This window comes from Adiantum capillus-veneris, chromosome 22, assembly GCF_014529385.1.
Source record: "Adiantum capillus-veneris isolate H3 chromosome 22, ASM1452938v2, whole genome shotgun sequence".
NCBI classification, from domain to species: Eukaryota; Viridiplantae; Streptophyta; class Polypodiopsida; order Polypodiales; family Pteridaceae; genus Adiantum; species Adiantum capillus-veneris.
In genome coordinates, this window is record NC_140952.1 from 34,391,282 (window position 1) to 34,413,901 (window position 22,620).

The 22,620-nt window shown below is 41.3% G+C and overlaps 1 protein-coding gene across 2 annotated transcripts in view; it reads left to right on the forward strand.

The window, feature by feature from the left end:
* Positions 1 to 17,129: 17,129 nt before the first annotated feature.
* Positions 17,130 to 22,620, forward strand: part of PPD6 (thylakoid lumenal protein (Mog1/PsbP/DUF1795-like photosystem II reaction center PsbP family protein)) — a 44,834-nt gene continuing 39,343 nt past the window's right edge. For both annotated transcript variants that reach the window (XR_015185805.1, XM_086495253.1), the window contains exon 1: positions 17,130 to 17,547. Coding sequence is in view for 1 of the 2 variants with exons in the window: in XM_086495253.1 (XP_086351379.1) it covers positions 17,145 to 17,547 (403 nt within the window). In the remaining variant the exon portion in view is untranslated. The remainder of the gene's footprint in view (positions 17,548 to 22,620) is intronic.

A 22,620-nucleotide genomic window follows, 5' to 3' on the forward strand; every position in this document is an offset into this window, starting at 1 on the left:
CGAAACCAGCGAGTGAAATAACTCCACGTAAGCCGCTTTGACCATTAAACTTACCTCTCTGAAGTGAAGTGAAGTGAAGTGAATCATCTAGATTTTGATAGGTGACGCATCAATGGAGTACCTTGTTTGGCCTCCGTCTTAACCCACTCTTAAGCATCGTCATGGACCAGAGTTGAGCTCGAAACGAGCGAGTGAAATAACTCCACGTCAGCTGCTTTGACCATTAAACTTACCTCTTTGAAGTGAATCATCTGGATTTCTTACGATTTTGATAGGTGGCAAATCAATGGAGTACCTTGTTTGACCTCTTAAGAAGATTGGTTCATCGTTATTGAGCTCGATTTCAGGCTCCTCTTCAACACCTTCGTATTTATACGAGAGTCTAGATCAATTAGCATCATAATTGGGGTAATCCCTCACATCCAAGATGTAAGGACATGGGTCTTACGAGCAAGGTCACAGGCACGGCCGGGCAGTGTGTACGCTAGGGGGAGGTTATAAGATAGCACAGTTGGGTGGAGACTAGCACACGCATTACCACCGCTCTTTCACTGGTATCCAAGCTATTTTTGGGAGAAGGGGAAAAGTGGGTTGCATGTGCATGCAGCACGCTTCTTCTCTCCCACGTGTCGCAGACAGCGACGTCTCCCCGCTCAATATTGATCAATACGTTCTTACACAAATGGAGTGATATTCATAGATTGAGACACACCCCGGATATAAAGATGGTTGTGGAAACAAGTCTTTCTCTTAAAGGCAAGGCCTATAAGTGGTGGATGACATTTCCAATAGATGCTCGTCCTCCGTCTTGGGCTGCGTTTCAAGCTTCTTTCTCCAAAGAGTTTTTGGACTCCAATGAAGAAGATAAGGATTGGTTAGCATGGGATGCATGCCACATGTCTGGACTCTCTCTCACACGGTACCTTTCAAAGTATCGAGAAATTATATTAAAATTAGAAGGTCAAGATGAATTCCAAAAGATACGACGTTTTAATAGGGATCTTGACAAAGACTATCGCCTTCATGTGAAGACCCAACAATCAAAAACTTTGGAAGAAGCCATCAATCATGCCCAAACATATGATAATGACCAAGAGAGGAAAGGAATCGTTCCCTACTCTAAGAATAATTTTGATAAGAGCAATGTGGCTAAGAGCCAATGGCGAGGTAGATCTCCCACACGTTCCAAGAGAAATAAGAGACAATCTACCTCTCCACGCTTGCAAGAGGCTAAGAAGCCTAAGCAATCACGAGATACTCCACGTAGGTCTCTCAGCATTGCCGATTTTGAGCGTACGAAGAAACACAATTTGTGTTTTGAATGTCTTTCGGACCAACATAACAAGAAAGATTGTCCTCTTTTGCAAGGCAAAGAAAAGGCCATGCACACGGTGCAACGCCTCACATTAGATTCATCTCCTAAATATTGTGTTGTAGAGGTTCTTCATATGGAAGAAAAGCACAAGTGTTGTGTGCCTGCTTCAATTTGGCAGTCCACTGTTGGCCCCCATGGTTTGATTCGCATGCATAGCACTACTAACGGACAATGTGTTCGTATTTTAATGGATGATTGTGCAACTCATAACTTCTTGAACTACAAGCTCGTCAAGACATTGAAGCTTACACAGACTCCCTGCTCTCACAAGTATGTGGTGGAGCAGATGTCTTGAAATGATAAAGAAGTATGGGATACGGTAGTTCAAGGGGTTGAGCTTATTGTTCAAGATCATATGATGACCCTTGACTTCCAAGTTATGAACATGGACCGTGCTGATGTAGTTTTAGGACGGGAGTGGCTGCGTGGTTTAGGAAACACATTGCACACTAGTTATGAACACAACTCCTTATCCTTTATGGCCAATGGTAAACATGTGCTTTTGCTCGGTGAGAAAAAAATACCATCTGCACCTCTTATATGTACAGCCGAGCTTTCTATTTTACAAAAAGCAGATTTAATAGATGAAGTCTTTTTGTGTTACCGCTTGTCTCCAAGTCTTGCGAATTCTCAAGAGCAAAGTGCGGTGAATCCTAGTAATGGTATGCAAAGTGCAATGAATTCTAATGATAAACAAAGTGTTAACAAATCTATCGAGCAAAGTGCCTCAATTTTAATTCTATGGAGCACGTGCAACTGTTGTAAAACAAGCATTACAGGAATTACAAGATTCTCCATCCCAACATAACTCTAGTTTACTTTCTCCTTTTGCACGGCAAAAGCTGACTCACTTACTCACGGAGTATAGTGATGTGTTCTTAAGTGATCTACCACCAAGTTTACCCCCTACATGTGATGTGCAGCATGGCATAGATGTCTTGTCAGGCACTAAACCAGTGAGTAAACCACCTTATCGTATGAGTGCTAAAGAAGCCAAGGAGGTTGAGAGTCAGTTGGCCGACTACCTCGCTCGTGGTTTCATTAGACCTAGCACTTCGCCTTGGGCATCACCAATTCTATTGGTAAAAAAGAAAGATGGTACTATGCGCATGTGCCTAGATTATCGCAGATTAAACGCCATAATTATCAAGAACAAGTATCCTCTGCAAAGAGTAGATGAGTTGTTTGATCAACTCCATGGGGCAAAGATACTATACAGAGATAGATCTTCATTCAGGATACCAACATGTGCATATCCTTTTACAAGATATCCCCAAAACTGCCTTTAGAACACGGTTCGGGCATTTTGAATTTTTGGTTATGCCTTTTGGTCTAACCAATGCTCCAGCTACATTTATGACACTCATGGATAGTGTCTTACGTCCCTATCTTGGAAAATTTGTTGTGGTTTTCCTTGATGACATTCTCATCTACAGTAAGACTGAAGATGAGCACATAGAACACTTACGATTAGTGTTTGAACAGCTACGAGCTCACGCTCTGTATGCTAAGAAAAGCAAGTGTAATTTCTTTAAAATAGAGATGCATTACCTCGGTCATGTGATCTCTTATACTTGCTTCAAGATGGACATTGACAAGGTCGCTGCCATTCTTCGATGGCCGCATCCCAACACGGTTGAGGAGCTTCAAATTTTTTTATTGCGTGGCTGGATTTTATCGACATTATATCCGTGACTTTGTCAAAATCGTTGTTCCTATGATGGATCGACTTAAAGCAAAAGGTAATACCTTTTCTTGGGAAGAAGCCGAAAAACGCAGTTTTGAACAACTCAAGGTAGCTATTGCCACTGCTCCCATCCTAGCAATCGTCGACCCACTTAAGCCGTTTGTGGTAGAGATTGATGCTAGTGATAAAGCAATTGGTGCGGTACTTCTCCAGGAGGGAAGACCTATAGCCTTTGAAAGTAAAAAGTTAGATAGAGCTCAACAAAATTATTCTGTCTATGAGAGAGAGCTCTATGCCATAATTCACGCTTTACGAAAGTGGCGACACTATTTATATGCTGCCGAGTTTGAAGTAGTTTTTGACCATGAGAGTATCAAATGGTTTATACTCAAACAGACTTGAAGGGCCGTAAAGCTAGATGGGTAGAAATCCTTCAAGATTATGATTGTAAGCTACGATATCGTAAGGGCCGATATAATGTAGTAGCGGATGCACTAAGTCGGATGCCTCAGATTAATTCACTTGCTTTCACGGAACTAAAGAGTGGATTTTTGGAGTCATTATGTGGCAAGTGTGCACAAGATCAATCATATGCTAATGTGTGGAGTGCAGTTTTTAAAAGGGATCCCTCACACTCACATGTCTCTAAACAGTCAAATCAACATGTCTCTGCACGTGCAGATAAAAACTCCAACACACAGAGCTCCATCCCTACTCAGGAAGAGCTTAAGTGATGGAAGAATTTTTCCATTGATGATGGCTACTTACTCCACAAGGGTAGAGTATGCGTGCCAAAGGACTCGGAAACTAGGCGCCAAATCTTATTTGAGTGTCACGATAGTTCAAGTGCTGGTCATCCAGGTATTCGTAAGACATATGCTTTAGTTCGACAACAATTTTATTGGTCGGGCTTACATCATGATGTTCAAGAGTACGTACTAAATTGTCAACAGTGCCAAGTTAATAAGGCAGAGCGCCTCAAGGTAGGTGGCCTTTTACATCCCTTAGAGATTCCACAAGGTAAGTGGGAGAGTATCTCTATGGATTTTGTAGTAGGACTACCTACTACAAATCGTGGCCATGATGCCATTTGGGTAATTGTAGACCGTCTCACAAAGATGGGTCAATTCATTCCCACTAAGACTACGGTTAAGATACCGAAATTAGCACGGCTATTTGTAGAGCATATATATAAACTCTACAGTCTTCCAGCTAGTATCATTAGTGACAAAGATCGAAAGTTCGATAATCACTTCTGGAGAGCTGTGTTCCAAAAGTTGGAAACTAAACTTAATCTAAATATGGTTGATCATCCAGAAACGGATGGTCAAACAGAAAGAGTTAATCAAGTGCTAGAGGATATGCTACGAGCGTACGTTAGCAAGAAGCAAACCAATTGGGAAGACTACTTACCTATATTGGAATTTGCTTAAAATAGTTCAAAGCATGTGACTACAGGGTTTAGTCCACTTACGCTTTTGTATGGATTTTTGACATGCTTCGAGTTGCTCAACAGAATATTAAGTAAGCTCAAGATCGATATAATAAGTACGCAGGTGAACATCATCATCTTGCTACTTTTGAAGAAGGAGACAAGGTTTTCCTCAAAGTTCCGGAGCATTCAGAACGTCTCTAAAGACGGGAAAAGTTGCTAAACTTTCACCACGCTATTGTAGACCGTATACCATTCTCAAACGTATAGGTCAAGTGGCCTATAAGCACTCACGAGTTCATCTTGTTTTTCATGTTAGCCGTTTACGAAAACAACTAGGACAGAATGATAATGTCATTGACAAAGGTGTGTTAGTTGACCTTATCGAACTGCCAAGCATCCCTCATGAGCCCGAAAAGATTTTGGATTCTCATGAGCTTCGCACCAGACATCATGTCAGACGACAGGTGTTGGTAAAATGGCTAGATAGACTTGAAGAAGGTTCTACATGGGAGAAACGTTTTCCTATATTCGTTTTTGAGGACGAAAATGATTCTCCAAGGGGGGGCGGGTAATGTAAGGACATGGGTCCTACGGGCAAGGCCACCGGCACGGTCGGGTAGTGTGTACGCTAGGGGGAGGCTATAAGATAGCACGGTTGGGTGGAGACTAGCACACACATTACCACCGCTCTTTCACAAGACCCAAGGCAGTATTAGCTACATAGCTTCCCATTTGTCAGGTGAACTCAATCTCTTTAGAGATCGCCTAGAAGAGCCATTTTTATCCTCCTATGTGATGATAAACCCAAAAAGACCTTTGTGACCTAGGCCGAAAGATAGCCAATGCTAACACTTTGTCTAAACATGAAATATATGGCTTCTAGCTTTGTACAGACCTTTGAAACGAGGGAGAAGTATTGTACAGCTTTCAAACACATCGTCATTGGCAATCACCCTTATGTAGCGTTCATGTGTTGATGAAATTGAATAAGACTATGTAAGGTCACCAGTTCTAATTTTAATCAAGCCAAAGGCTCATGGTCGTGTGATTTGGGTCGCGAGAAATGACATGAAGCTCTCCTCTGCCACAATATGCAAATCAAGTCTTGGCGGGTTGTTGACTCCACATATGATGTCATCCTCAACCTCCAAAACATGATTGATTCACTCTACTTAGTTGGTAAAGATATGATACCGATCCTACAGACGGAGGAGAGGGAGAAAAAGAGAGAGATAGAAATCTTAATCCGTTAATGTCTCCTAAAGGCCATGTTGGCCTATGAGACAAATTACTATACTACAAGGTCGATTTCGAGTAGTTCATAAGATGGCAGTAGTGCATGTAACCTCTTCTTAATAACTGCTTGTAGTATTTGGGTCAAAGGTCTTTGGGCCTTTATCTCAATGCTTCTTTTGTTTGAAAAATGAATAAAGTCGATGTTGATGGATAATATAGACAAAGCACAGACTCAATGCAACAATGGAGCAATATGGTTTGTTGGATGTGTTAGTGGCAAGCTAACTCGGATAACATTTTCTGGAGCTTTTATTGTAAAAACACTTATTATTTTGATGAATCGGGAATGTTGTAACTCCTACTTTCTAGATAAACAATGTAATTGATGAGCCGGGGCTACAAACTTCCAGACTGTATCAACCTATCTTTAGTTAGAGCTCCCATATTATTAGTTTTGACCACAGAAACCTTGACCAAGGTATAAAAGCCAATTTTTGTAAGTATTTTGTAAGTTTTTGGATAATCGAATGCAGCGCAAGCTAACAACGCTCACTTCTCTCCTTCTTGCGCTTCCTACTCCCTTCCCGGTTGTCACATTGCAATGCCGTCTGTTGCGTTGCAACCGTAGGTAAGAGCTTTACGCATTGACGTAAGCATTTCATGGTAATCCGTAGCTTTTGGCGTGGCCGATCCGTGGCCTAATTTCATCATAATTAGGAATTTAAGCTTAAAAATCATAAAATAAGTATAGATGTGTTATTGGGCATCATTGCTAAGCATTTAGATGCATTCTGAGTCGAAAACGACTAGGTCAAAAACTCACTGCTGTTAATAATCGTGATTTTTGCACTTTACCTAAAGTGAGATATGAGACCATAAGCATGTATGCTTAGGTCTTATAAACATGTCCTAGAGTTTCGTAACATTTGGATGTTGTTTGATGTTGTAACGGTTATGATTTGTTTGTCGATTAGCGACTAGCTTTTGGTGATTTTTGTCATTTAAGTGTAGCTTGAGTTAGATGCAAGTTGTCTGTTGTTTTCCAAGAGATTGACAACCTCTTGTAGCCTCTATGCATTAGTCGAGTCAGCTTCGTCCCATGGATTGACAATTATATTCGTGGTTCTCGCTATGTCTGCAATAAGATAGGAGTGAGGTTAGACACTCGTCCTACATTTAGCGCTGCTGCTGAGGATCGAAGAGACCTCAACTAGGGAAAAACACGAGTGTCTTTTGTAATTGTCATTTAACTTCCTCTGGGATCACATAGAGTCAAAACTTTCTTTTTAAAACCGCATAGCTTAAGATTACCGTCTTTTGTCGTGTAGAAGTAGCTTGGAAATAAGCGTACTTGCTAAGTACCTTTTAGGATTGTAGGACTGTAGGATTAGATTAGGATTTTGAGAATGATTAATGGACGAGGCAAGTCTTAAGATCAAAGCTTAGAAAACCATAAAAAACAAGAAAATGAGTGTTGTGGACACTTTCCACAACCCCATTGCAGTAGAATCTAGGAGTAGGGTAAGTAGAATCCGAGGTGGATCTCATGACATTTCTCTCTCCAAAAGAATCAATTGTGAGTTGTTTATATGAAGTTGCAGAATTTCACGTCTACTTCTTGAAACAGCAACAAAAGACTGTCAACCACTGAATCCGACTGGAGATTATGCTGTAAAAGTTGTATGAACCAGTGGCTAAGCTTAAGGACACATTTGTGGTAAATTTTCAAGAGTTTACAAAAACTCAGATTATTTACTTTTTCTTGACATTTTAAGCCAAATTAAGTTTTGACTTGACTTAGAAACTTAAAATAAATCATAAAAAGACTGTCCATTGAAAAAGTTGAAAAAAGTGCTCATTTTGGGCCAAAAGTAAATAATCGTGATTATTTACTTTCAGCTCAAAAGTGACCAAGGTTGATACCAGAGACTCTATGCATGTGTACAAACATCTTTTGTAAAGGCCCATAGAGTTTGGATCACCAAACTGACTAAAATCTTGATAAAAAACTGAAATTTGTACTGATGGTCGAGAACTTGAGCGTGAATCGGGAAAATCTTGTTCAAACTTAGTGGAACTTGGCTCAGAGGCTTATATTGAAGTGTTAAACAAGTGTTCATGATCAGTTGACCAAAAAAATGTAAAAATTTGCCAGGAGTAAATAATCACGATTATTTACTTTTGTCCCATTTTTCAACTTTTTTGACCAATTCAACATACCACTAGTTTTAGCATGTTGTATTAAGCCCACAAATCAAATTTTGGTAAGGTTTGGATCATTGAAGTAAAAACTATGGAAAAATTTGTAAAGTCATCTGCAGATACAAAACTGTTGACCACTTGAACAAGGATTATCTAAACTTGATGAAACTTGGCCAGGGAGCTTAAGTTGAGCTACTTAACCACTTTGTGTCAACATTGTGGCAAAAAGTTGCATAAAAATACCAAGAGTAAATAATCGCGATTATTTACATCTGGTACAAAATTGGACATTTTTGCACATTTGAGTATACCACAAGGTCAAGCATATCAAGTAGACTACACAAATCAAATTTAGTGAAATTTGGATCACAAAAGTGAGACTTAAGCCAGATTCTTGAAAATTGAGTCTGCGGACACGAAACCACTCATAACTTGGACAAATTTTGTTCAAACTTAGTGAAACTTGTCCAAAGACCTTAACAAGTTGAAAACTTGGCAAAACAAGCCAAAAAGTGTAAAAATTTGAAAGAAAGTAAATAATAACGATTATTTACTTCTGATACACAGAGACATAATTTTGGACTTTTTTGAGCTTGTACAGTGTTAGAACAACATAATACAAGACCATCGGTCAATTTTGGGTTCAATCGGATTCAAATTAGTACATGTTCACTCAATTTCCAGGTTGCAGATTAGTCCTTTGACTTTTTGCAAAAGTAGAATCTGAAAGTCTCAATTGCTGACTCACTTAGCTCAAATTGAAGTGATACACATAGACTAGTCACAATAGTTAGCAAAAATTGTACAGTCATTGTGAAAGAATTGCTAACTTGATTAAAAACGGATATAGGAATCAGGTGGCAGACAAGGAATTGAAAGCTTGACAGGAGTTGCAATCAAGTCAAGTGGAAGAAACTGATAACAAGTCAATTCGATGGTAAGTACTCTATCCAGTGCTTCATAAGTCTATATGAACCTTAGATCTGATCGTATACTAGCAAATCAAGGCATATTTGGAGAGACCGCTAGTAGAGTATCCACCGAAGAGAGTGTGAATCAAGGCGATCACTTGGACACTATCTTTGAAGAAGTCTCGGACACTTTTTTAGAATCAACATTTGAAATGTCTTCCTATTCGACTCATTCGGGGACCGGAATGATAGTGCGATATAAGCACATACTCACCTTTTATAAGACTAATGGCCATGGAGCTCAGGTTTACCTGGATCCTAACAAAGAGTATGCCATTCGCATTGATGGCCATGACATAGAGTTTGAAGAGGAAATCAGGGCAAACAAACAAGGAAAAATGTATATGGATAAAAACGGAACTTAGTATCTACAAGTTGAAAACCCTAATGTGATAGACAAATGGGGGTTAGAAGTAAATACCATAATTCTAAATATGGTAGCAAAAGAAGGACCACAGAATTTAGAATTTGAGGGATACGATCAAGTTTCTCTAAGGCCTTTGAAACGCTTAGCATGGATAATCCTAGGATCGGAGTTTTTTTTTGGGAGGATAGAAACATCAGAGATCTTCTATGGACTTCTCATACCAAACCAGGACAGTTAACACCCATGAAGATCATCTATATCTTCAAAATCAAAGACAAGGGTTCAACAGATCTACCAACCTACCTATTAAGGGATTGTTATAATAATAACTTTGTTATGATGAGTCCTAAGAAGGTAGAACAAACCAAATACCAAGGGTACTCCATAAGAGATTGGATATTGGGCCAAGGATAAGAAACTATTCCAAGAGAGGAACTCCGCGAGAGATCTTTTGGACGCAATGTTAAAAAACCCGAACCTACCTCATCGCGAAGAAAACCGGGTGACACTAAAGCCAGTCCAGGGCTACATGAGTCACTATTTCCAACAGGCTGGTTTGAAGGATTCGCACAACAGGACCAACTGCCAGGAGACCGGGAGTTGAACCAAATAGACGTGTCAAACCAGCTGATTTTAAAAAATGGGTCAAAAAATACATTGGATCTAGGGATCCATATGACCACTTATCAAGCTTTAAGCAAGTGCTAAGAGCAGAATGCATATTTGATTTTCATACTCAATATGAGGGATTTGGAATGACATTAGAAGGAAAATCACTGACTTGGTTCCAAAACATTCCATCGAGGTCAATCATGGACTTAAATACATTAGCTCAAGGATTTGTAGGTGCAGGTTCCAAAACGGGGATCAAACATAATACTATAGCTCAAATCCATAGCTTTAAACAGAAACAAGGTTCCAAAACGGGGATCAAACATAATACTATAGCTCAAATCCATAGCTTTAAACAGAAACAAGGTGAGTCTGTTAGGGATTGTGCAACTAGAATGAAGCAATACATTGCAAGATGCCCAGAACTAGAAATACCTGCAGAAGAAAGATTAGTATCATTGTTTCTAGAGGGACTGCTAAACAAAGAACTTCATGCTATATTGTATAGCAAGAAACATATGACCGTAGAAGAGTGTCTGTCAGATGCTATTGACTTAGGAGACAATTGTGATATTTTCAAACAATGAAGAAGATGTCCCTAAGGATAATCAAAGTGAGAAAACAACATCTACCAAACCAGCACAAGTGGGAACGGCTGTTGCAGCACCGCTTACAACCATAAAAGACATGCTCAAAAGGATGAATAACATGCAAAAAACACCTATGAGGGGACCAGGGCAAGGGATACCTCAATATGGTTAAACAATTAGTCCACAAAAATGGTGTGCAATCGAGGATAAATGGAACAACCATGAACCAATGAGTGCTATTACCGACCAAAGTATGATGGAAATGTTCAATATGTGTCTATGAGGCCACACGGACAACCCATGTACAGATATCAACCTAATATAGCCCCAGCTCAAAGACCACCAATGGGTATGGAAAGACCTCAACCCGTGTTGGGTCAACAACCTCCATATCCTGGACATAATGCAGTGTATGTAAAGTACATGCATTCAGAGGGAGTCATACATGAACAACCACTATTGCCTATTACACCCTATGTGGAGCCTAATCCATCTACAGTAATGGTAGAAGGAGATTGGTATAATTCACATCCACCACCAATGGAAGAACCTGTGACTTATACTACACCAGAGCATGCACCGATGTACTATGTAGCTAATGAAGGTGTTAGACCTCCGATGGTAAGACCCATGATTAAGCCAAGAACTGGAAATTGTCATAACTGTGGTGTAAATGATCATTGGAAAAATGAATGCCCCGAGCTTGACAAGAACATTAAGACAGTTGAAGCTTTTTGTATACAATGCTGCAAAAAGGGAGGACACTTCCCTGAAGATTGTCCAAAAAATCCTTTAAACAAGGGTAAAACAGTAGTGAACGTAATCCAAGTGATACCTAGTAGCTCATCACAGAGTGAACCTATTGTTCCAATCAAGATAATCACTAGAGAGCCCAAGCTAAGAAAAAGAAACATAACCCCTCTGATGATTCGGAGAATACTAAAGTTTCCTCTCAAAAGACCAAGAGAAGCAGAAGCCAAAGGTATGAGACGAGAAAATAGAAACAAAGGACTGAAATCGAGGAGAAAGCCAAGAAACTATTACAAGAAAAAGTGAAAGAAACTGGAAGTGAAATCTAGAGGATCAATTTTGGTAGACAAATTTTTTTAGCCAATCAATGCAGCCTTGGAAGCTTACCAAGCGGGACTTAAAGCAGGCCAAAACATGGAAAACAAATGGAAAAACTATCCTTCTCCAGATATGGCCTGTACATGTACCTGTGCTTGTAGTTGAAGAAGACAATGTCGTCAAACTCCCACTCTATGTGTGTGTATGAGGCCACTCCGAAAGAGGCTACACACTCCCGAATGAGCCGTGGGCTCTCGTAGATGGAAGAGACTACAACAACGGTACCTGTAACTGGCTATGGAAGCTCTGCAACACAAACTACCAAAAGAGGGCTGAAAATTTCAGCTCCTGAACTGTAGCTCGAATGGGGTTTCTGATGGCTTGAATGGCTCCGAAAGGGGGGTAAAACTCGAGGACGCCTGTTGGAAATGCAAAAGAGTCACTTTGAGGATGTTGCCTCGGATATAATAAGAAATCAAAAGTCTAGTGAGGAGCCTTCCACTAGCCATGCTCCAAAGAGAGTAGAGAGTTGTAGTCAAGGTTTGAAATGCTCTAGTAGATCCTCACATCCCCCTGAGCTATTTCAGCCAAGTGTGGATTATGTCATGCTGACTAATTACGGAGAACTATGCTGCTTCCAAGAAGCCATGCAAATGGATGATAAGTTGCAAATGGGAGCAATCTATACAATTAGAATATGATCCAATTGTAAAAAAATGAGACTTGGAAATTGGTCAAATTTTGTGAAGGAAGTAAAACTTTACCTTGGAAATAGCTTTACAAGAAGAAGTTTACACAGGGAGATTCAAAGCCTATGTATAATGCGAGATTAGTTGCTAAGGGTTTCAAGCAATAGAAAGGTGTACATTTTAACAAAATATTCTCACTTGTGGTCAAGATGACTACTTTGTATATAGTGCTTGCATTAGTCGTTAATGATTACTTGGACTTGCTCCAAATGTTTGTGAAGACAACTTTTCTTCAAGATGATCCCCAAGAGGATGTTACATGTAACACGATTTTGTTAAGCCAGCAGAGAAGATATTGTCTATAGACTAAAAATAGTGCTTTGTGGCTTGAAGCAAGGATCTAAGCAATGGTATCAAAAGTTTAAAACACTTATCCGGTCTCATGGATATAGAAAGAGTCAAGAGGATCGTTACTTATACACGAAGAAGCCCAATGATGAATCACTCATTCTTCTTGTGTTATATGTTGATGACATGCTTATATCATTGGGAAGAACTCTCACAAGATTACCAATCCAAAGAAAATGTTGGATCAAAATTTTTTTATGAAGGATTTGAGAGATGCTAGTCACTGTCTTGGTATGAGTATCAAATGTTACAGGTCAAAGGGCAGTTTGGAGCTACCTCAAGAATCGTACATACATAAGGTCTTGAAAAATTTTAATATGCAAAGGGGGAAGGAATCTAATACCCCAACGTGGACATATGTGAAACTTAGCAAGGATGATTCTACTAAATAGGATGTTGAGAAAGCCGATATGTCTAAGATTACATACTCCCAGACATTGCATTTAGTGAAAATGGTGAGCCATTACAAGGCTAACCTTGGAGCATTGGGATATAGGGAAGTATATGATCATATACTTAAAAGGTACACCAGGTAAGTGCCTACACTTCAACAATAGTGATGCATTCATCATTGGAGTTGGCCCGGGAGCGAGCTTTTAGAGTGAGATCCGGAGTGAGCTTTTTTTGGATTTTCCCTAAATACCGTATTTTACCAAAAACACTTGGTCATGAAGCGATTGGAGCAAGCTTTTGGGAGAGATATTATCTCTCTCCCTTATACCTCTCTCTCTCTTCTATTTATAGATATCTATCTCCCTATCTCTCCCCTTGTCTCTCTCACTCTCTATTTCTCTCTCCCCCTTCTCTCTTTATATATAGATGTACATCACCCTCTCTCTCTCTCTCTCTCTCTCTCTCTCTCTCTCTCTCTCTCTCTCTCTCTCTCGTCTCTCTCCCTATCTATTTCTCTCTCTCATTCCCTCTCTCCCCCTTGTCTTTCTATATATAGATATATATCTCCCTCCCTCACCTCACCCCCTCTTTGTCCCTCCCTATCTCTCCCCTTCTCTCTTTCTGTGTGTGTGTGTGTGTGTGTGTGGAGAGCTCTCTCTCTCTCTCTCTCTATAGATATATACCTCCCTCTGTCTCCTTCCCTATCTCTCCCCTTGTCGCTCTCCCTCTCTCTCCCCCTTCTTTGTCTATCTTCCACTTGTGTTGAGAGAGAGAGAGAGAGAGAGAGAGAGAGAGAGAGAATGGAGAGAGAAGATCTCTCTCCCAAAATCTCGCTCCAATCGCTTCATGAGTGAACGTTTTTGTTAAAATACAACATTTCGGGAATATCCAAAAAAAGCTCACCCCGGAGCTCGTTCAAGCTCGCTCCATTCCAATCCCCCCTGTCATTGGATATGTACATACCGATTATGCAAGGAATAACAGGAGGATCTAGCTATGTTTTCATATTTGTTGTAGGAGCTATCTCTTGGAGATCATGTCACGTTTATGCCACCATAGAGTTTGAGTATGTTGTAACGTCAAAGGCCAACAAGGAAGCTTTATGGTTGGCACGTTTAGTGGGAGATGTGAACAAAGGTCGGTAGATTCTAGGGTTACATTGTGATGGTCACAATGCCATTGCTTTGGTAAAGAATCTCGTGTTTCATTTTAATACAAATAATATAGAGGTGAGGTATCACTTCATACGAGATGTGTTGGAAAATAAGCGGATCGAGCTTGTCAAAGTCCACGTAGATGAAAACCTTGTGGATGCTCTTACGAAGAGCTTAACTTTAGAGCAATTTGTACATTGCGTAGAGTTGATGGGTGTGGGGTGAAGTCATTGTCATGCTTCATAATTTTATGAGTTTTGTACATAGTTTTGTTTTTACTCCAACTTTGCCACAATGGCCATTAAGTGTGATATTTTTAAGATAACGGCCAAGTGGCTAGTGAGACAACCACTAACCCATCTACTAACTCTATTCTTCTTTATAGATAGAGTAAGGAGTCAATGAAACATTGCTCACTATTTGACTCCCCAAGTAAGCATCTCTCTCTTGTCATTTCCTTCGTCACCGCACATGCACGTGCACACTCCCACACCGTGCACTCACATGAGGGAGGGGGGAGCTTGCTTGGAAGGGGGGTGAGTGTTGGAGGAGGCTGGTGGAAAAGATGGGAGAGCTTGCTTGAGGGGAGGATTGAGGTTAGGGTGTAGGAGGAGGTTTGAGGTTGGTGGAGGAGTGGCTGAGGGAGGTGGGAGGTTTGTGGAGAAGGAGGAGGTGGTGGCTAGACTCACCCACAAAAATATTGCTTCATATCCACACTCTCACAAAAATAGAGAGTTGCTAAGCGAAGGGAGCATAGGATGAGGATAGTGCATTGAAACCATGCTATATTGAGGTAGTCTATCTTCTTTCTCTAAATTCCTCTCTTTGCCTTAAATGCACAAGTAGTACTACCACATGCTCAATGATGCTTGATGTCATCGAGGTGCCATCATACATTGGGGCTTATGTGATGGAAAATATTTGGGCTAGGAGGTTCTTTACATTGTAGACATTCATTGGTGATGCCAATTTTAGATTTAAAAACTTGAATTTGAGTACTATCTCTTTGTAATTACATATGTACTATAATAGAGAATTTATTGACTCCCTTCGACTTGATTATGATTTCTTGGCAATCAAATATGTATTGTGTTAGGGGGCTATCCTTCATGAAGTATTGGTCTGATTAATGCCATGATCTCACTAGGTCATTGATTGGAAATAATTCAAGTTAGTGCATTAAACTCTACATAAGTGGATGTATGAGTAGTCAAACTCATGCACACTTGGCTTAACTCCTAATATCTTTCTTTCTCTTCCGTACTATAAGTTGGTGCATTAAGGTCTTTGAGGAAACTTTGCTCTAGGTTTCCTTCCGTGTGATGTAGCTTGAAGACTTGATTGAATATCAGAATATATGACACTATGCTATGTGTCATGTATGCATTCGAACTTCTTCTACATATTACAATGGGTGGGATCCATGGATCGTGAGAAGTTGACAACACCTAGAGGTTGCAAATACCATGGGTAGATGTGCATTGCATGTAACTAGCCAATTTGAAAGTAAATCATGCAAGAAAATACACTTTTATGTCTTTGATGAAAATAAAACTAATATAGAGAGAAATAAGATAAAGAACTTGACATAGACAATCATAAAGCCCTACTTGCATATTGGAGCATGTGTGTGTGTGTGTGTGTGAGTGAGAGAGAGAGAGAGAGAGAGAGAGAGAGAGAGAGACTAAAGCTCTCCATGGTAGGGCCAACTTGAGGAGGGGAGAAACATTTGGGAAGGTGATGGGCTTGAGGAGTGTTGTAGGTTGTGGGGGCTAGTTGTGTGAGTAGGCTAGCTAAGCTACACGGAGGTCACTCATGTATGCGATTCACGAAGAAGAAGGCACCTTGTGAATGCAAGGGAAAAAAGTGCAAGGGGAAAAAGTATCTTTTAATGTTTAGAAAAAAAGAGGAAGAGAGCGATTTTTTTTTTGGAGGAAAATTTGAAGACAAAGAAGTGAATTGCAATACCAACTATCTAGTGGGGTCAATGCTGTAGTCATGGGATATATGAGGAGGTGATGCCTCCTCAATAGTAGGCAATGATGCTTAGGACATGCAAATGTGCCAGGTAGCGGGTGAGAGGGCTTCATTGACACAAAGGTATTTCAAGGGCTACTATTTTTGAAATTTTGCACACATTGCCTACTCTAGTTTGGCCATGATGCTCCACCTTGCTATTATGTTTGCAAAAACCTCTCAAATGATGTTGTGTATCATGCAAGCCCACTTTTGACATTTGACTGTCGTATAATCACCAAGCTTCAACAACAATGATATAATGACTCCATTTTCACCAAGTAGCAGGGGATGGAAGCTCATTCTCTACCCAACATATGCAGAAGTGAGGAATTCTTCTCTTACAATGTTGTAGGGGGTGGCCTTCCTAACGACACATGTTAGGAATTGAAGGAACAATTTAAGCAGTGATGATACAACTTGTGTGGTAGGTAGGCTATATGTGAGATTTGATCAAATTTGGAATAGGGAAGATAGCTTGGAGATATACACTGTCCAATGCTTAAGATGGTTTCTCTCGCTATTTGCATTGATAATGCTTCTTCTTAATGGAGAGCGAGACCACAACATATGAGAGATGGAGAGCGAGACCACAACATATGAGAGAGAGAGAGAGAGAGAGAGAGAGAGAGAGAGAGAGAGAGAACAAAAGTGGAAAAATGTTTCATGCATATTTAATGCTACGTCACATGTGGTATGCGTAAGAGGAGCCTTAGGTAGCGGTCACATGGTGCACGCTTTGCAATAACACTGCCTCATGCATGGTCATACTACACCAATTATTTTTGCTATATTTAATTGTGCAAGTATTTGCTGATTTTGGCATAGTTGCCCCAATAGTATGTTACTGATAACAACTGTGCACGCGTGACCACATCCTTATTTCAGCTGTTATCCATATGAAGCTGCTGATTTTATAAGGACCTGGACAAATGTGACAAATGGAGACAATGCTGAAGATGGTAGTAGGCCTAAGCAGTAGCAGCCCAGTATCGTCAACTTTGTTGGGCGATGTATGCACTTATGAGAAATGGGCAGAGTGTAAGTCGTCGAGGGAGGCACCGCAGAGTTTGAGAAGAGGGAGGAGGAGGAGCGATTTTGGGTGCCGCTGCTTGTTCGTAGAGGAGGGCTGCACTATCCAAGAAGTTGGGCTCACGTTGGGAAGGCGCAATGCTTCCCTCGTAGGACTTGCAGGTTGTGCTGCTTCTTCATTTGGCTGGTTGTTCGCAGAACCTGCTGCTGCTAAAGATGTTGCTGTTGGCGTCTATCTCCCCCCTTCTCAGTCCGTAGCAGGCTTTGTTCAATTCACCGCCAGTTCCAAAGACACGCCAGCCCTCCGAGCAGGTAGACAGATTCTCTCTTTCATGTGCGTACACACACACAGACCTTATGCACCTGTGGTGCGCTCTTGCGCGCGCACACACACACCTCTCTAATAAAATATGCCTTAACTTGCTTTACTGCTGAGTATCTGTATCCATTGCCTCTTATTTCAAATAGCTTTATTTGCCCCTACTAGATACTACGAGTATAGGTCTCTGGTGGACTGCTAGTTCTGTGATCAACATGACAGAACAGAAAGACTTTGTCAAATTCGCAAGAGTGTACCCACATTAAAAGGTGCAAAGAAATGTTAGGATGAAATTGGTTCGAATTAAAAATCGAGCATGCTGAATCTTCCACACTTTTCTTATGTGCTGTCAGTTTATAATATATATAGCCCGCAAAAGAAAGTGTTGGATGCCACGCGTATATCACCTGAATGAAGATGATGAAAAGTAGAGCTTGTATCTGCTTATTTAACAAGAAGGCCAAGTCTCACAATAGCAGAGTCGTACAATGATCTTCTTTCCAAATTGGGTGTATCAAATGGATTAACAAGTCCGAAAGGACAATTTTACCATCTTCTTTGACTCGATAAGAGGCATTGTTAGTGTTAGAGTGGGAGCATCGATAGAACATTGTGAATGAAGGTGTTGAGACTAAGAGATATAGAGAGAGAAGAATACGACACCAGAATGTTGTCAAACCCTCCTCCCAAGGCCCCACTCTCTATGGCGAGAGCGGTCTACTATTGGTTGTACAAATCTCTACAATGCTTGGACTTGCAGACGATGAGACGGGCTGAAATCTGAAAACTCTAAAGGCTGAAATTTGCAAATCTTTATTTGTTGAATTCTAACTCTATGTTGATGGCGACGATGCGACGACGATGCGCTGAAAACGCAGATGTTGAAATCTACGTTTTTCGGGCTGAAACTGCAAACTTTGTGGGATTTGACCGTGCGGCGAGGATCTGCTGCGAGAAAGTGAGATCTTCGAGGTTCGGGACTTCTTCTGTGGTAACTGACTGCTGAAAACGGAAAATGCTGGTTCTAGGGCTGAATTTGTTGCGATGGAATTGCAAAACGCCGAAGCTAATCTACAAACCAAAAATGCTAGGGCTGATTTTGGTTCCTGCGGTGAAAATCTGCTACGCTAGGAATCTGCTGTCTTTGTGGGGAATCTGCTAACGCTATTAATCTGCAACTCAAAGTACAAGCGAGTATTCGGAACTCACTCTCAGACTCTCCGTCCAGATGCTCTGAGAAGTGAGAGCCTTAACCACTAATAAATAGTTTCACAAGGGATGCCAAAAGCAGAGCCCAAAAGCTTCAAAAGCTGTGAATTTTAAAAGCTTGCCTCTCACAAGGCTTAGTGAATTTAAAACAAAAGCTCTCTCTCTGTTGCTTGCGTAAAATAAAGCAGCTCTTAATTTTGCGTAGGATTTTCGAGCTTCTGGCATAGAAAAGCAGCCCCTGCAAAAAGCCTGTAGTTCATACGTAATCTGCCATGTCAGCAGCCCTGTACGGTCCCGCGTTTTCTGGCGGATTCCGCACCGTATTTCTCGGGCTGTCCGTACGCTGTAGCCTGCATTTCCGACAATTCCCACAGGCGAGGGTGTGTGTGTGTGTGTGTGTGTGTGTGTGTGTGTGAGTGTACCGGCTACCACATCATCCAATGTGACATCCTCCCTCTTGAAAGCATTGCAATCGCCCTCGATTACGCCTGCAAAACAGATAGAAGCCATAAAACTGTCTTAGCAGACACTGACTGTTAGTACCGACGCACTAGGAACACACATCTTCGGATCTCAGACCTTGATTTATCGGCAATGCAATTAGCAATCGCATCTAGATCCACTCAAGACCTCATAGATGCCCAATGTACTAATCCCTATTGCAACCATGTCTATCGAGATCATTCAGACCAAAATGTTGCAGTCATTTCGTCTATCAGTTCCTGCACTTAAAGAAGTCAAGAACAAATCAGTTTCATATTTTCCGGATTTCCATTTCATAAAGTCATACAGCAGAATACTTTCAGCTCTCAGTATCCCTGAAGCTCAAAGAGACATCAGTGACTAGTATAAAAAAAAGCCGAGGCATTTGTTGACAAAGGAGCGGAGTAACTCCCCTCCTGTGCAAACCCAGTGCACCAGATATCCGGCCAAGCTGAATTCGGGGTCCCATTTGGAATAGACTATGCTAAACCAAAAGCTTCAAGGTAAAGTTTCACAACTTGGGGAGTATTTGCTAGGTCCTCCTCCTCCATCCACTTCGCATCCAATGCAGGATAGTTCTTGAATTAACCAAGAACCGCTTTCTCACTTTACCCTTAATCTTTCTGTCTTTATGTGTCAATATCTGTTCTGGAACAAGGATCTCCTCGTTTTCTTCCACTTTGGGTTTCTCATCAGGCTCCCCATCTTCAGGCACATCGCCTATCACGTGACACATCCAACCCTATGTGTCCGTGGACAAGCTACAACATAGCAAGGCTTCAATCCGTCCAGTCAGTCTAGATTAGCAGTGATCTGGCACTTTTGTGAGTTTATTCGTAGACCGTGCATGATCAGTCACTTAGTGTAGATGCATATCCTCTGGTTGCACACAGCATGATCATAAGCATTCCTGTCAAAATCCATCAGAATCCTTCAGGAGAATTTTCTAGTGTATTTAGCCTATTTTCCCTATTTTTGACATTTTTCACTTATTATTTTTAAGTGACTTTTGTTGGAAAGTAGGTAGGGCAAATTGAGTAAGTTTGTATATAAGCAAACCTAAGCTAGCACTAACTGGCAGAAGAGGCAGCAGGAGCACCTTGCTCAACAGGCAACTTCTCAGCAGAACCCAAGAGGCCTAGCGTTTTTGCTCCACAGCAACAACCTAGCGTTTTTGGACCAAATCAGCCAGCGATTTGCACTTGCAGATTCCGGCGACAGCAGAACATCAGATCAGCCTAGCGTTTTGCATTTGCAAGACAACCGGTGACAGATTTGCAGATTTTGAGCGATAAAGACCCATAGAAAACAGCCCCAAAATCAGCGTTTTTGGCTTAGTCGCGCAGATTTCAGCCCATAGCGTTTTTGGACAGCAGATACAAGATTTTGCAGATTTCAGCCCGTCTAGTCGTCGTCCTCATCGTGGTCGACATCGTCGGCAAGTCCAAGCATTGTAGAGATTTGTGCAATCATAAGAAGACCGCTCTCGCCATAGAGAGTGGGGCCTTCGGAGTAGGGTTTTACGTCTCTGGTGTCGTATTCTCTTCTCTATCTCTCAGTCTCATACACTTGCACGCACATTGTCCATTCACTTTATTTGTGATCATAGCATTCTCTCATTAAGAACGGAAGGCTCTCCCTTCCATAAGAACAAAAGGAACCTTGCGCACAGTTCGGAGCACTCATCTTGAGCAAAGCACAAACATTCATTCTGCTGCACCTTACATTGGTACCAGAGCTTTGACAGTGTTTTGTATCACTCAAGGAAAGAACCACAAGAACCACTTAATTTATTTTTGCTTGTTGCGGTTGCACGAACCCAAGTTCACTTGGGCGTGTTGATTCCTAATCTTGTTTTTGAAGAGTGACAGGAATCCCAGGAAAGAAGGGCTTGTCCAGCCTCCCCTCGTGCCTCTTTTCATTCATTGAGAGCGGACTGTGCACTTAGCGGCCAGCCAATCGGCGTGAGGTGGGAAAAATCAACCTTGGTGTGAGCGCAAGGCTACCAAGGGTGTGCCCGCGGAAAAGAGCAGAACTCGGGTGAAGAGAAGATCCTTCTCTAACACAGATCGCAAGCGAAAGAAGAACCTCAAGAACCTCAAGAACCCCAAGACCCTCAAGAACCAAGACCCGCAAGAACCCAAGTTCCTCGTGAACCCAAGAACCCAAGACCCACAAGAACCCAAGTTTCTCGTGAACTTAAGAACCCAAGACCACAAGAACCCAAGACTTCAATGGATGGTCATCACTCGAAGCGGAATGGATACTTCGCTTGGAGGTGATGAGCATGAGAGAGACGAAGAAGAATTTTCCCCACCAGGAGGTTTTTCCGACCCTCCCCCTTCCCCATCTACGCCAAGGATTGCACTAACTCCTATGGAGGAGTTGGAGCAGATGTTTATGGACAGGAAGTTAGAACGCGAAGCAAGAAGAGCAGAAATGGAGCGAGAATGGCAGCCATAGCGCGTGAGAGCGAGCAAGCACGCTTGGAAGCCAAAGAAAGACAAGCCGAATTTGATCGCGAGAAGAAAGCAAGAAAGGAAATGAACGACCGACACATGGAAGAGATGTTGCGACTTTTTTCTCAAGTGCATGTGCACTTTGCACAGAATCAGGAGAAGGAGACTCTCTCAGTTTCTTCTTCTCCAAAGCAAGACATACATGATTTGCATGATGATATGCATGATGATTTGAATGATGATGATAAGCACGATGATTTGAATGATAATAATAAGCATGATGATTTGGATGACAATGACAAGCATGATGATTTGCATGATCAAGATGTAATTTCTCACAAGCATGATGATTTGCATGAAGATGATGTGATTGTTCACATGGATGATGTGTTAGTGGACACTTTCTCTAGTGAAGCTAAATTCATTGCAGATCCAATCAATCACGAAGAACCGATCTTGGCTCTCGAGCCTAGGTCCCAAGAACCTCCTTAGGAAGAACCGATCTTGGCTCTCGAGCCTAGGTCCAAAGAACCCTTACAGGAAGTACTATGTGTTCGCATGATTAGTCGGCACGCATTGTTCGAGTGTTTCATTCGTGATCGTTTCTTGTATTTTCGTCAGCGTCTTTATACGATCCCTTTTCCTACGCATGACATATTGTATGTTGAGCACGTTTCACTCATGAATGAGCACGAATGTATGTGGATTTCTCATGAAAAGCTGAAAAGTGCATTCAAGGAAGTCACATTCCATGTCTCTTCCTTGGCACGACATAGTCGTAGAAAGAGCACAAGACAGATTGAGCACCAAGCATGGGCATTTCCGTTGTGAATTGCCACATTTGATTGATTTAGATCAGCAAGAAAAGGTTTGATCTCATTGTTTGCATATGTGTGGTAAACGGTTTGGCATTCC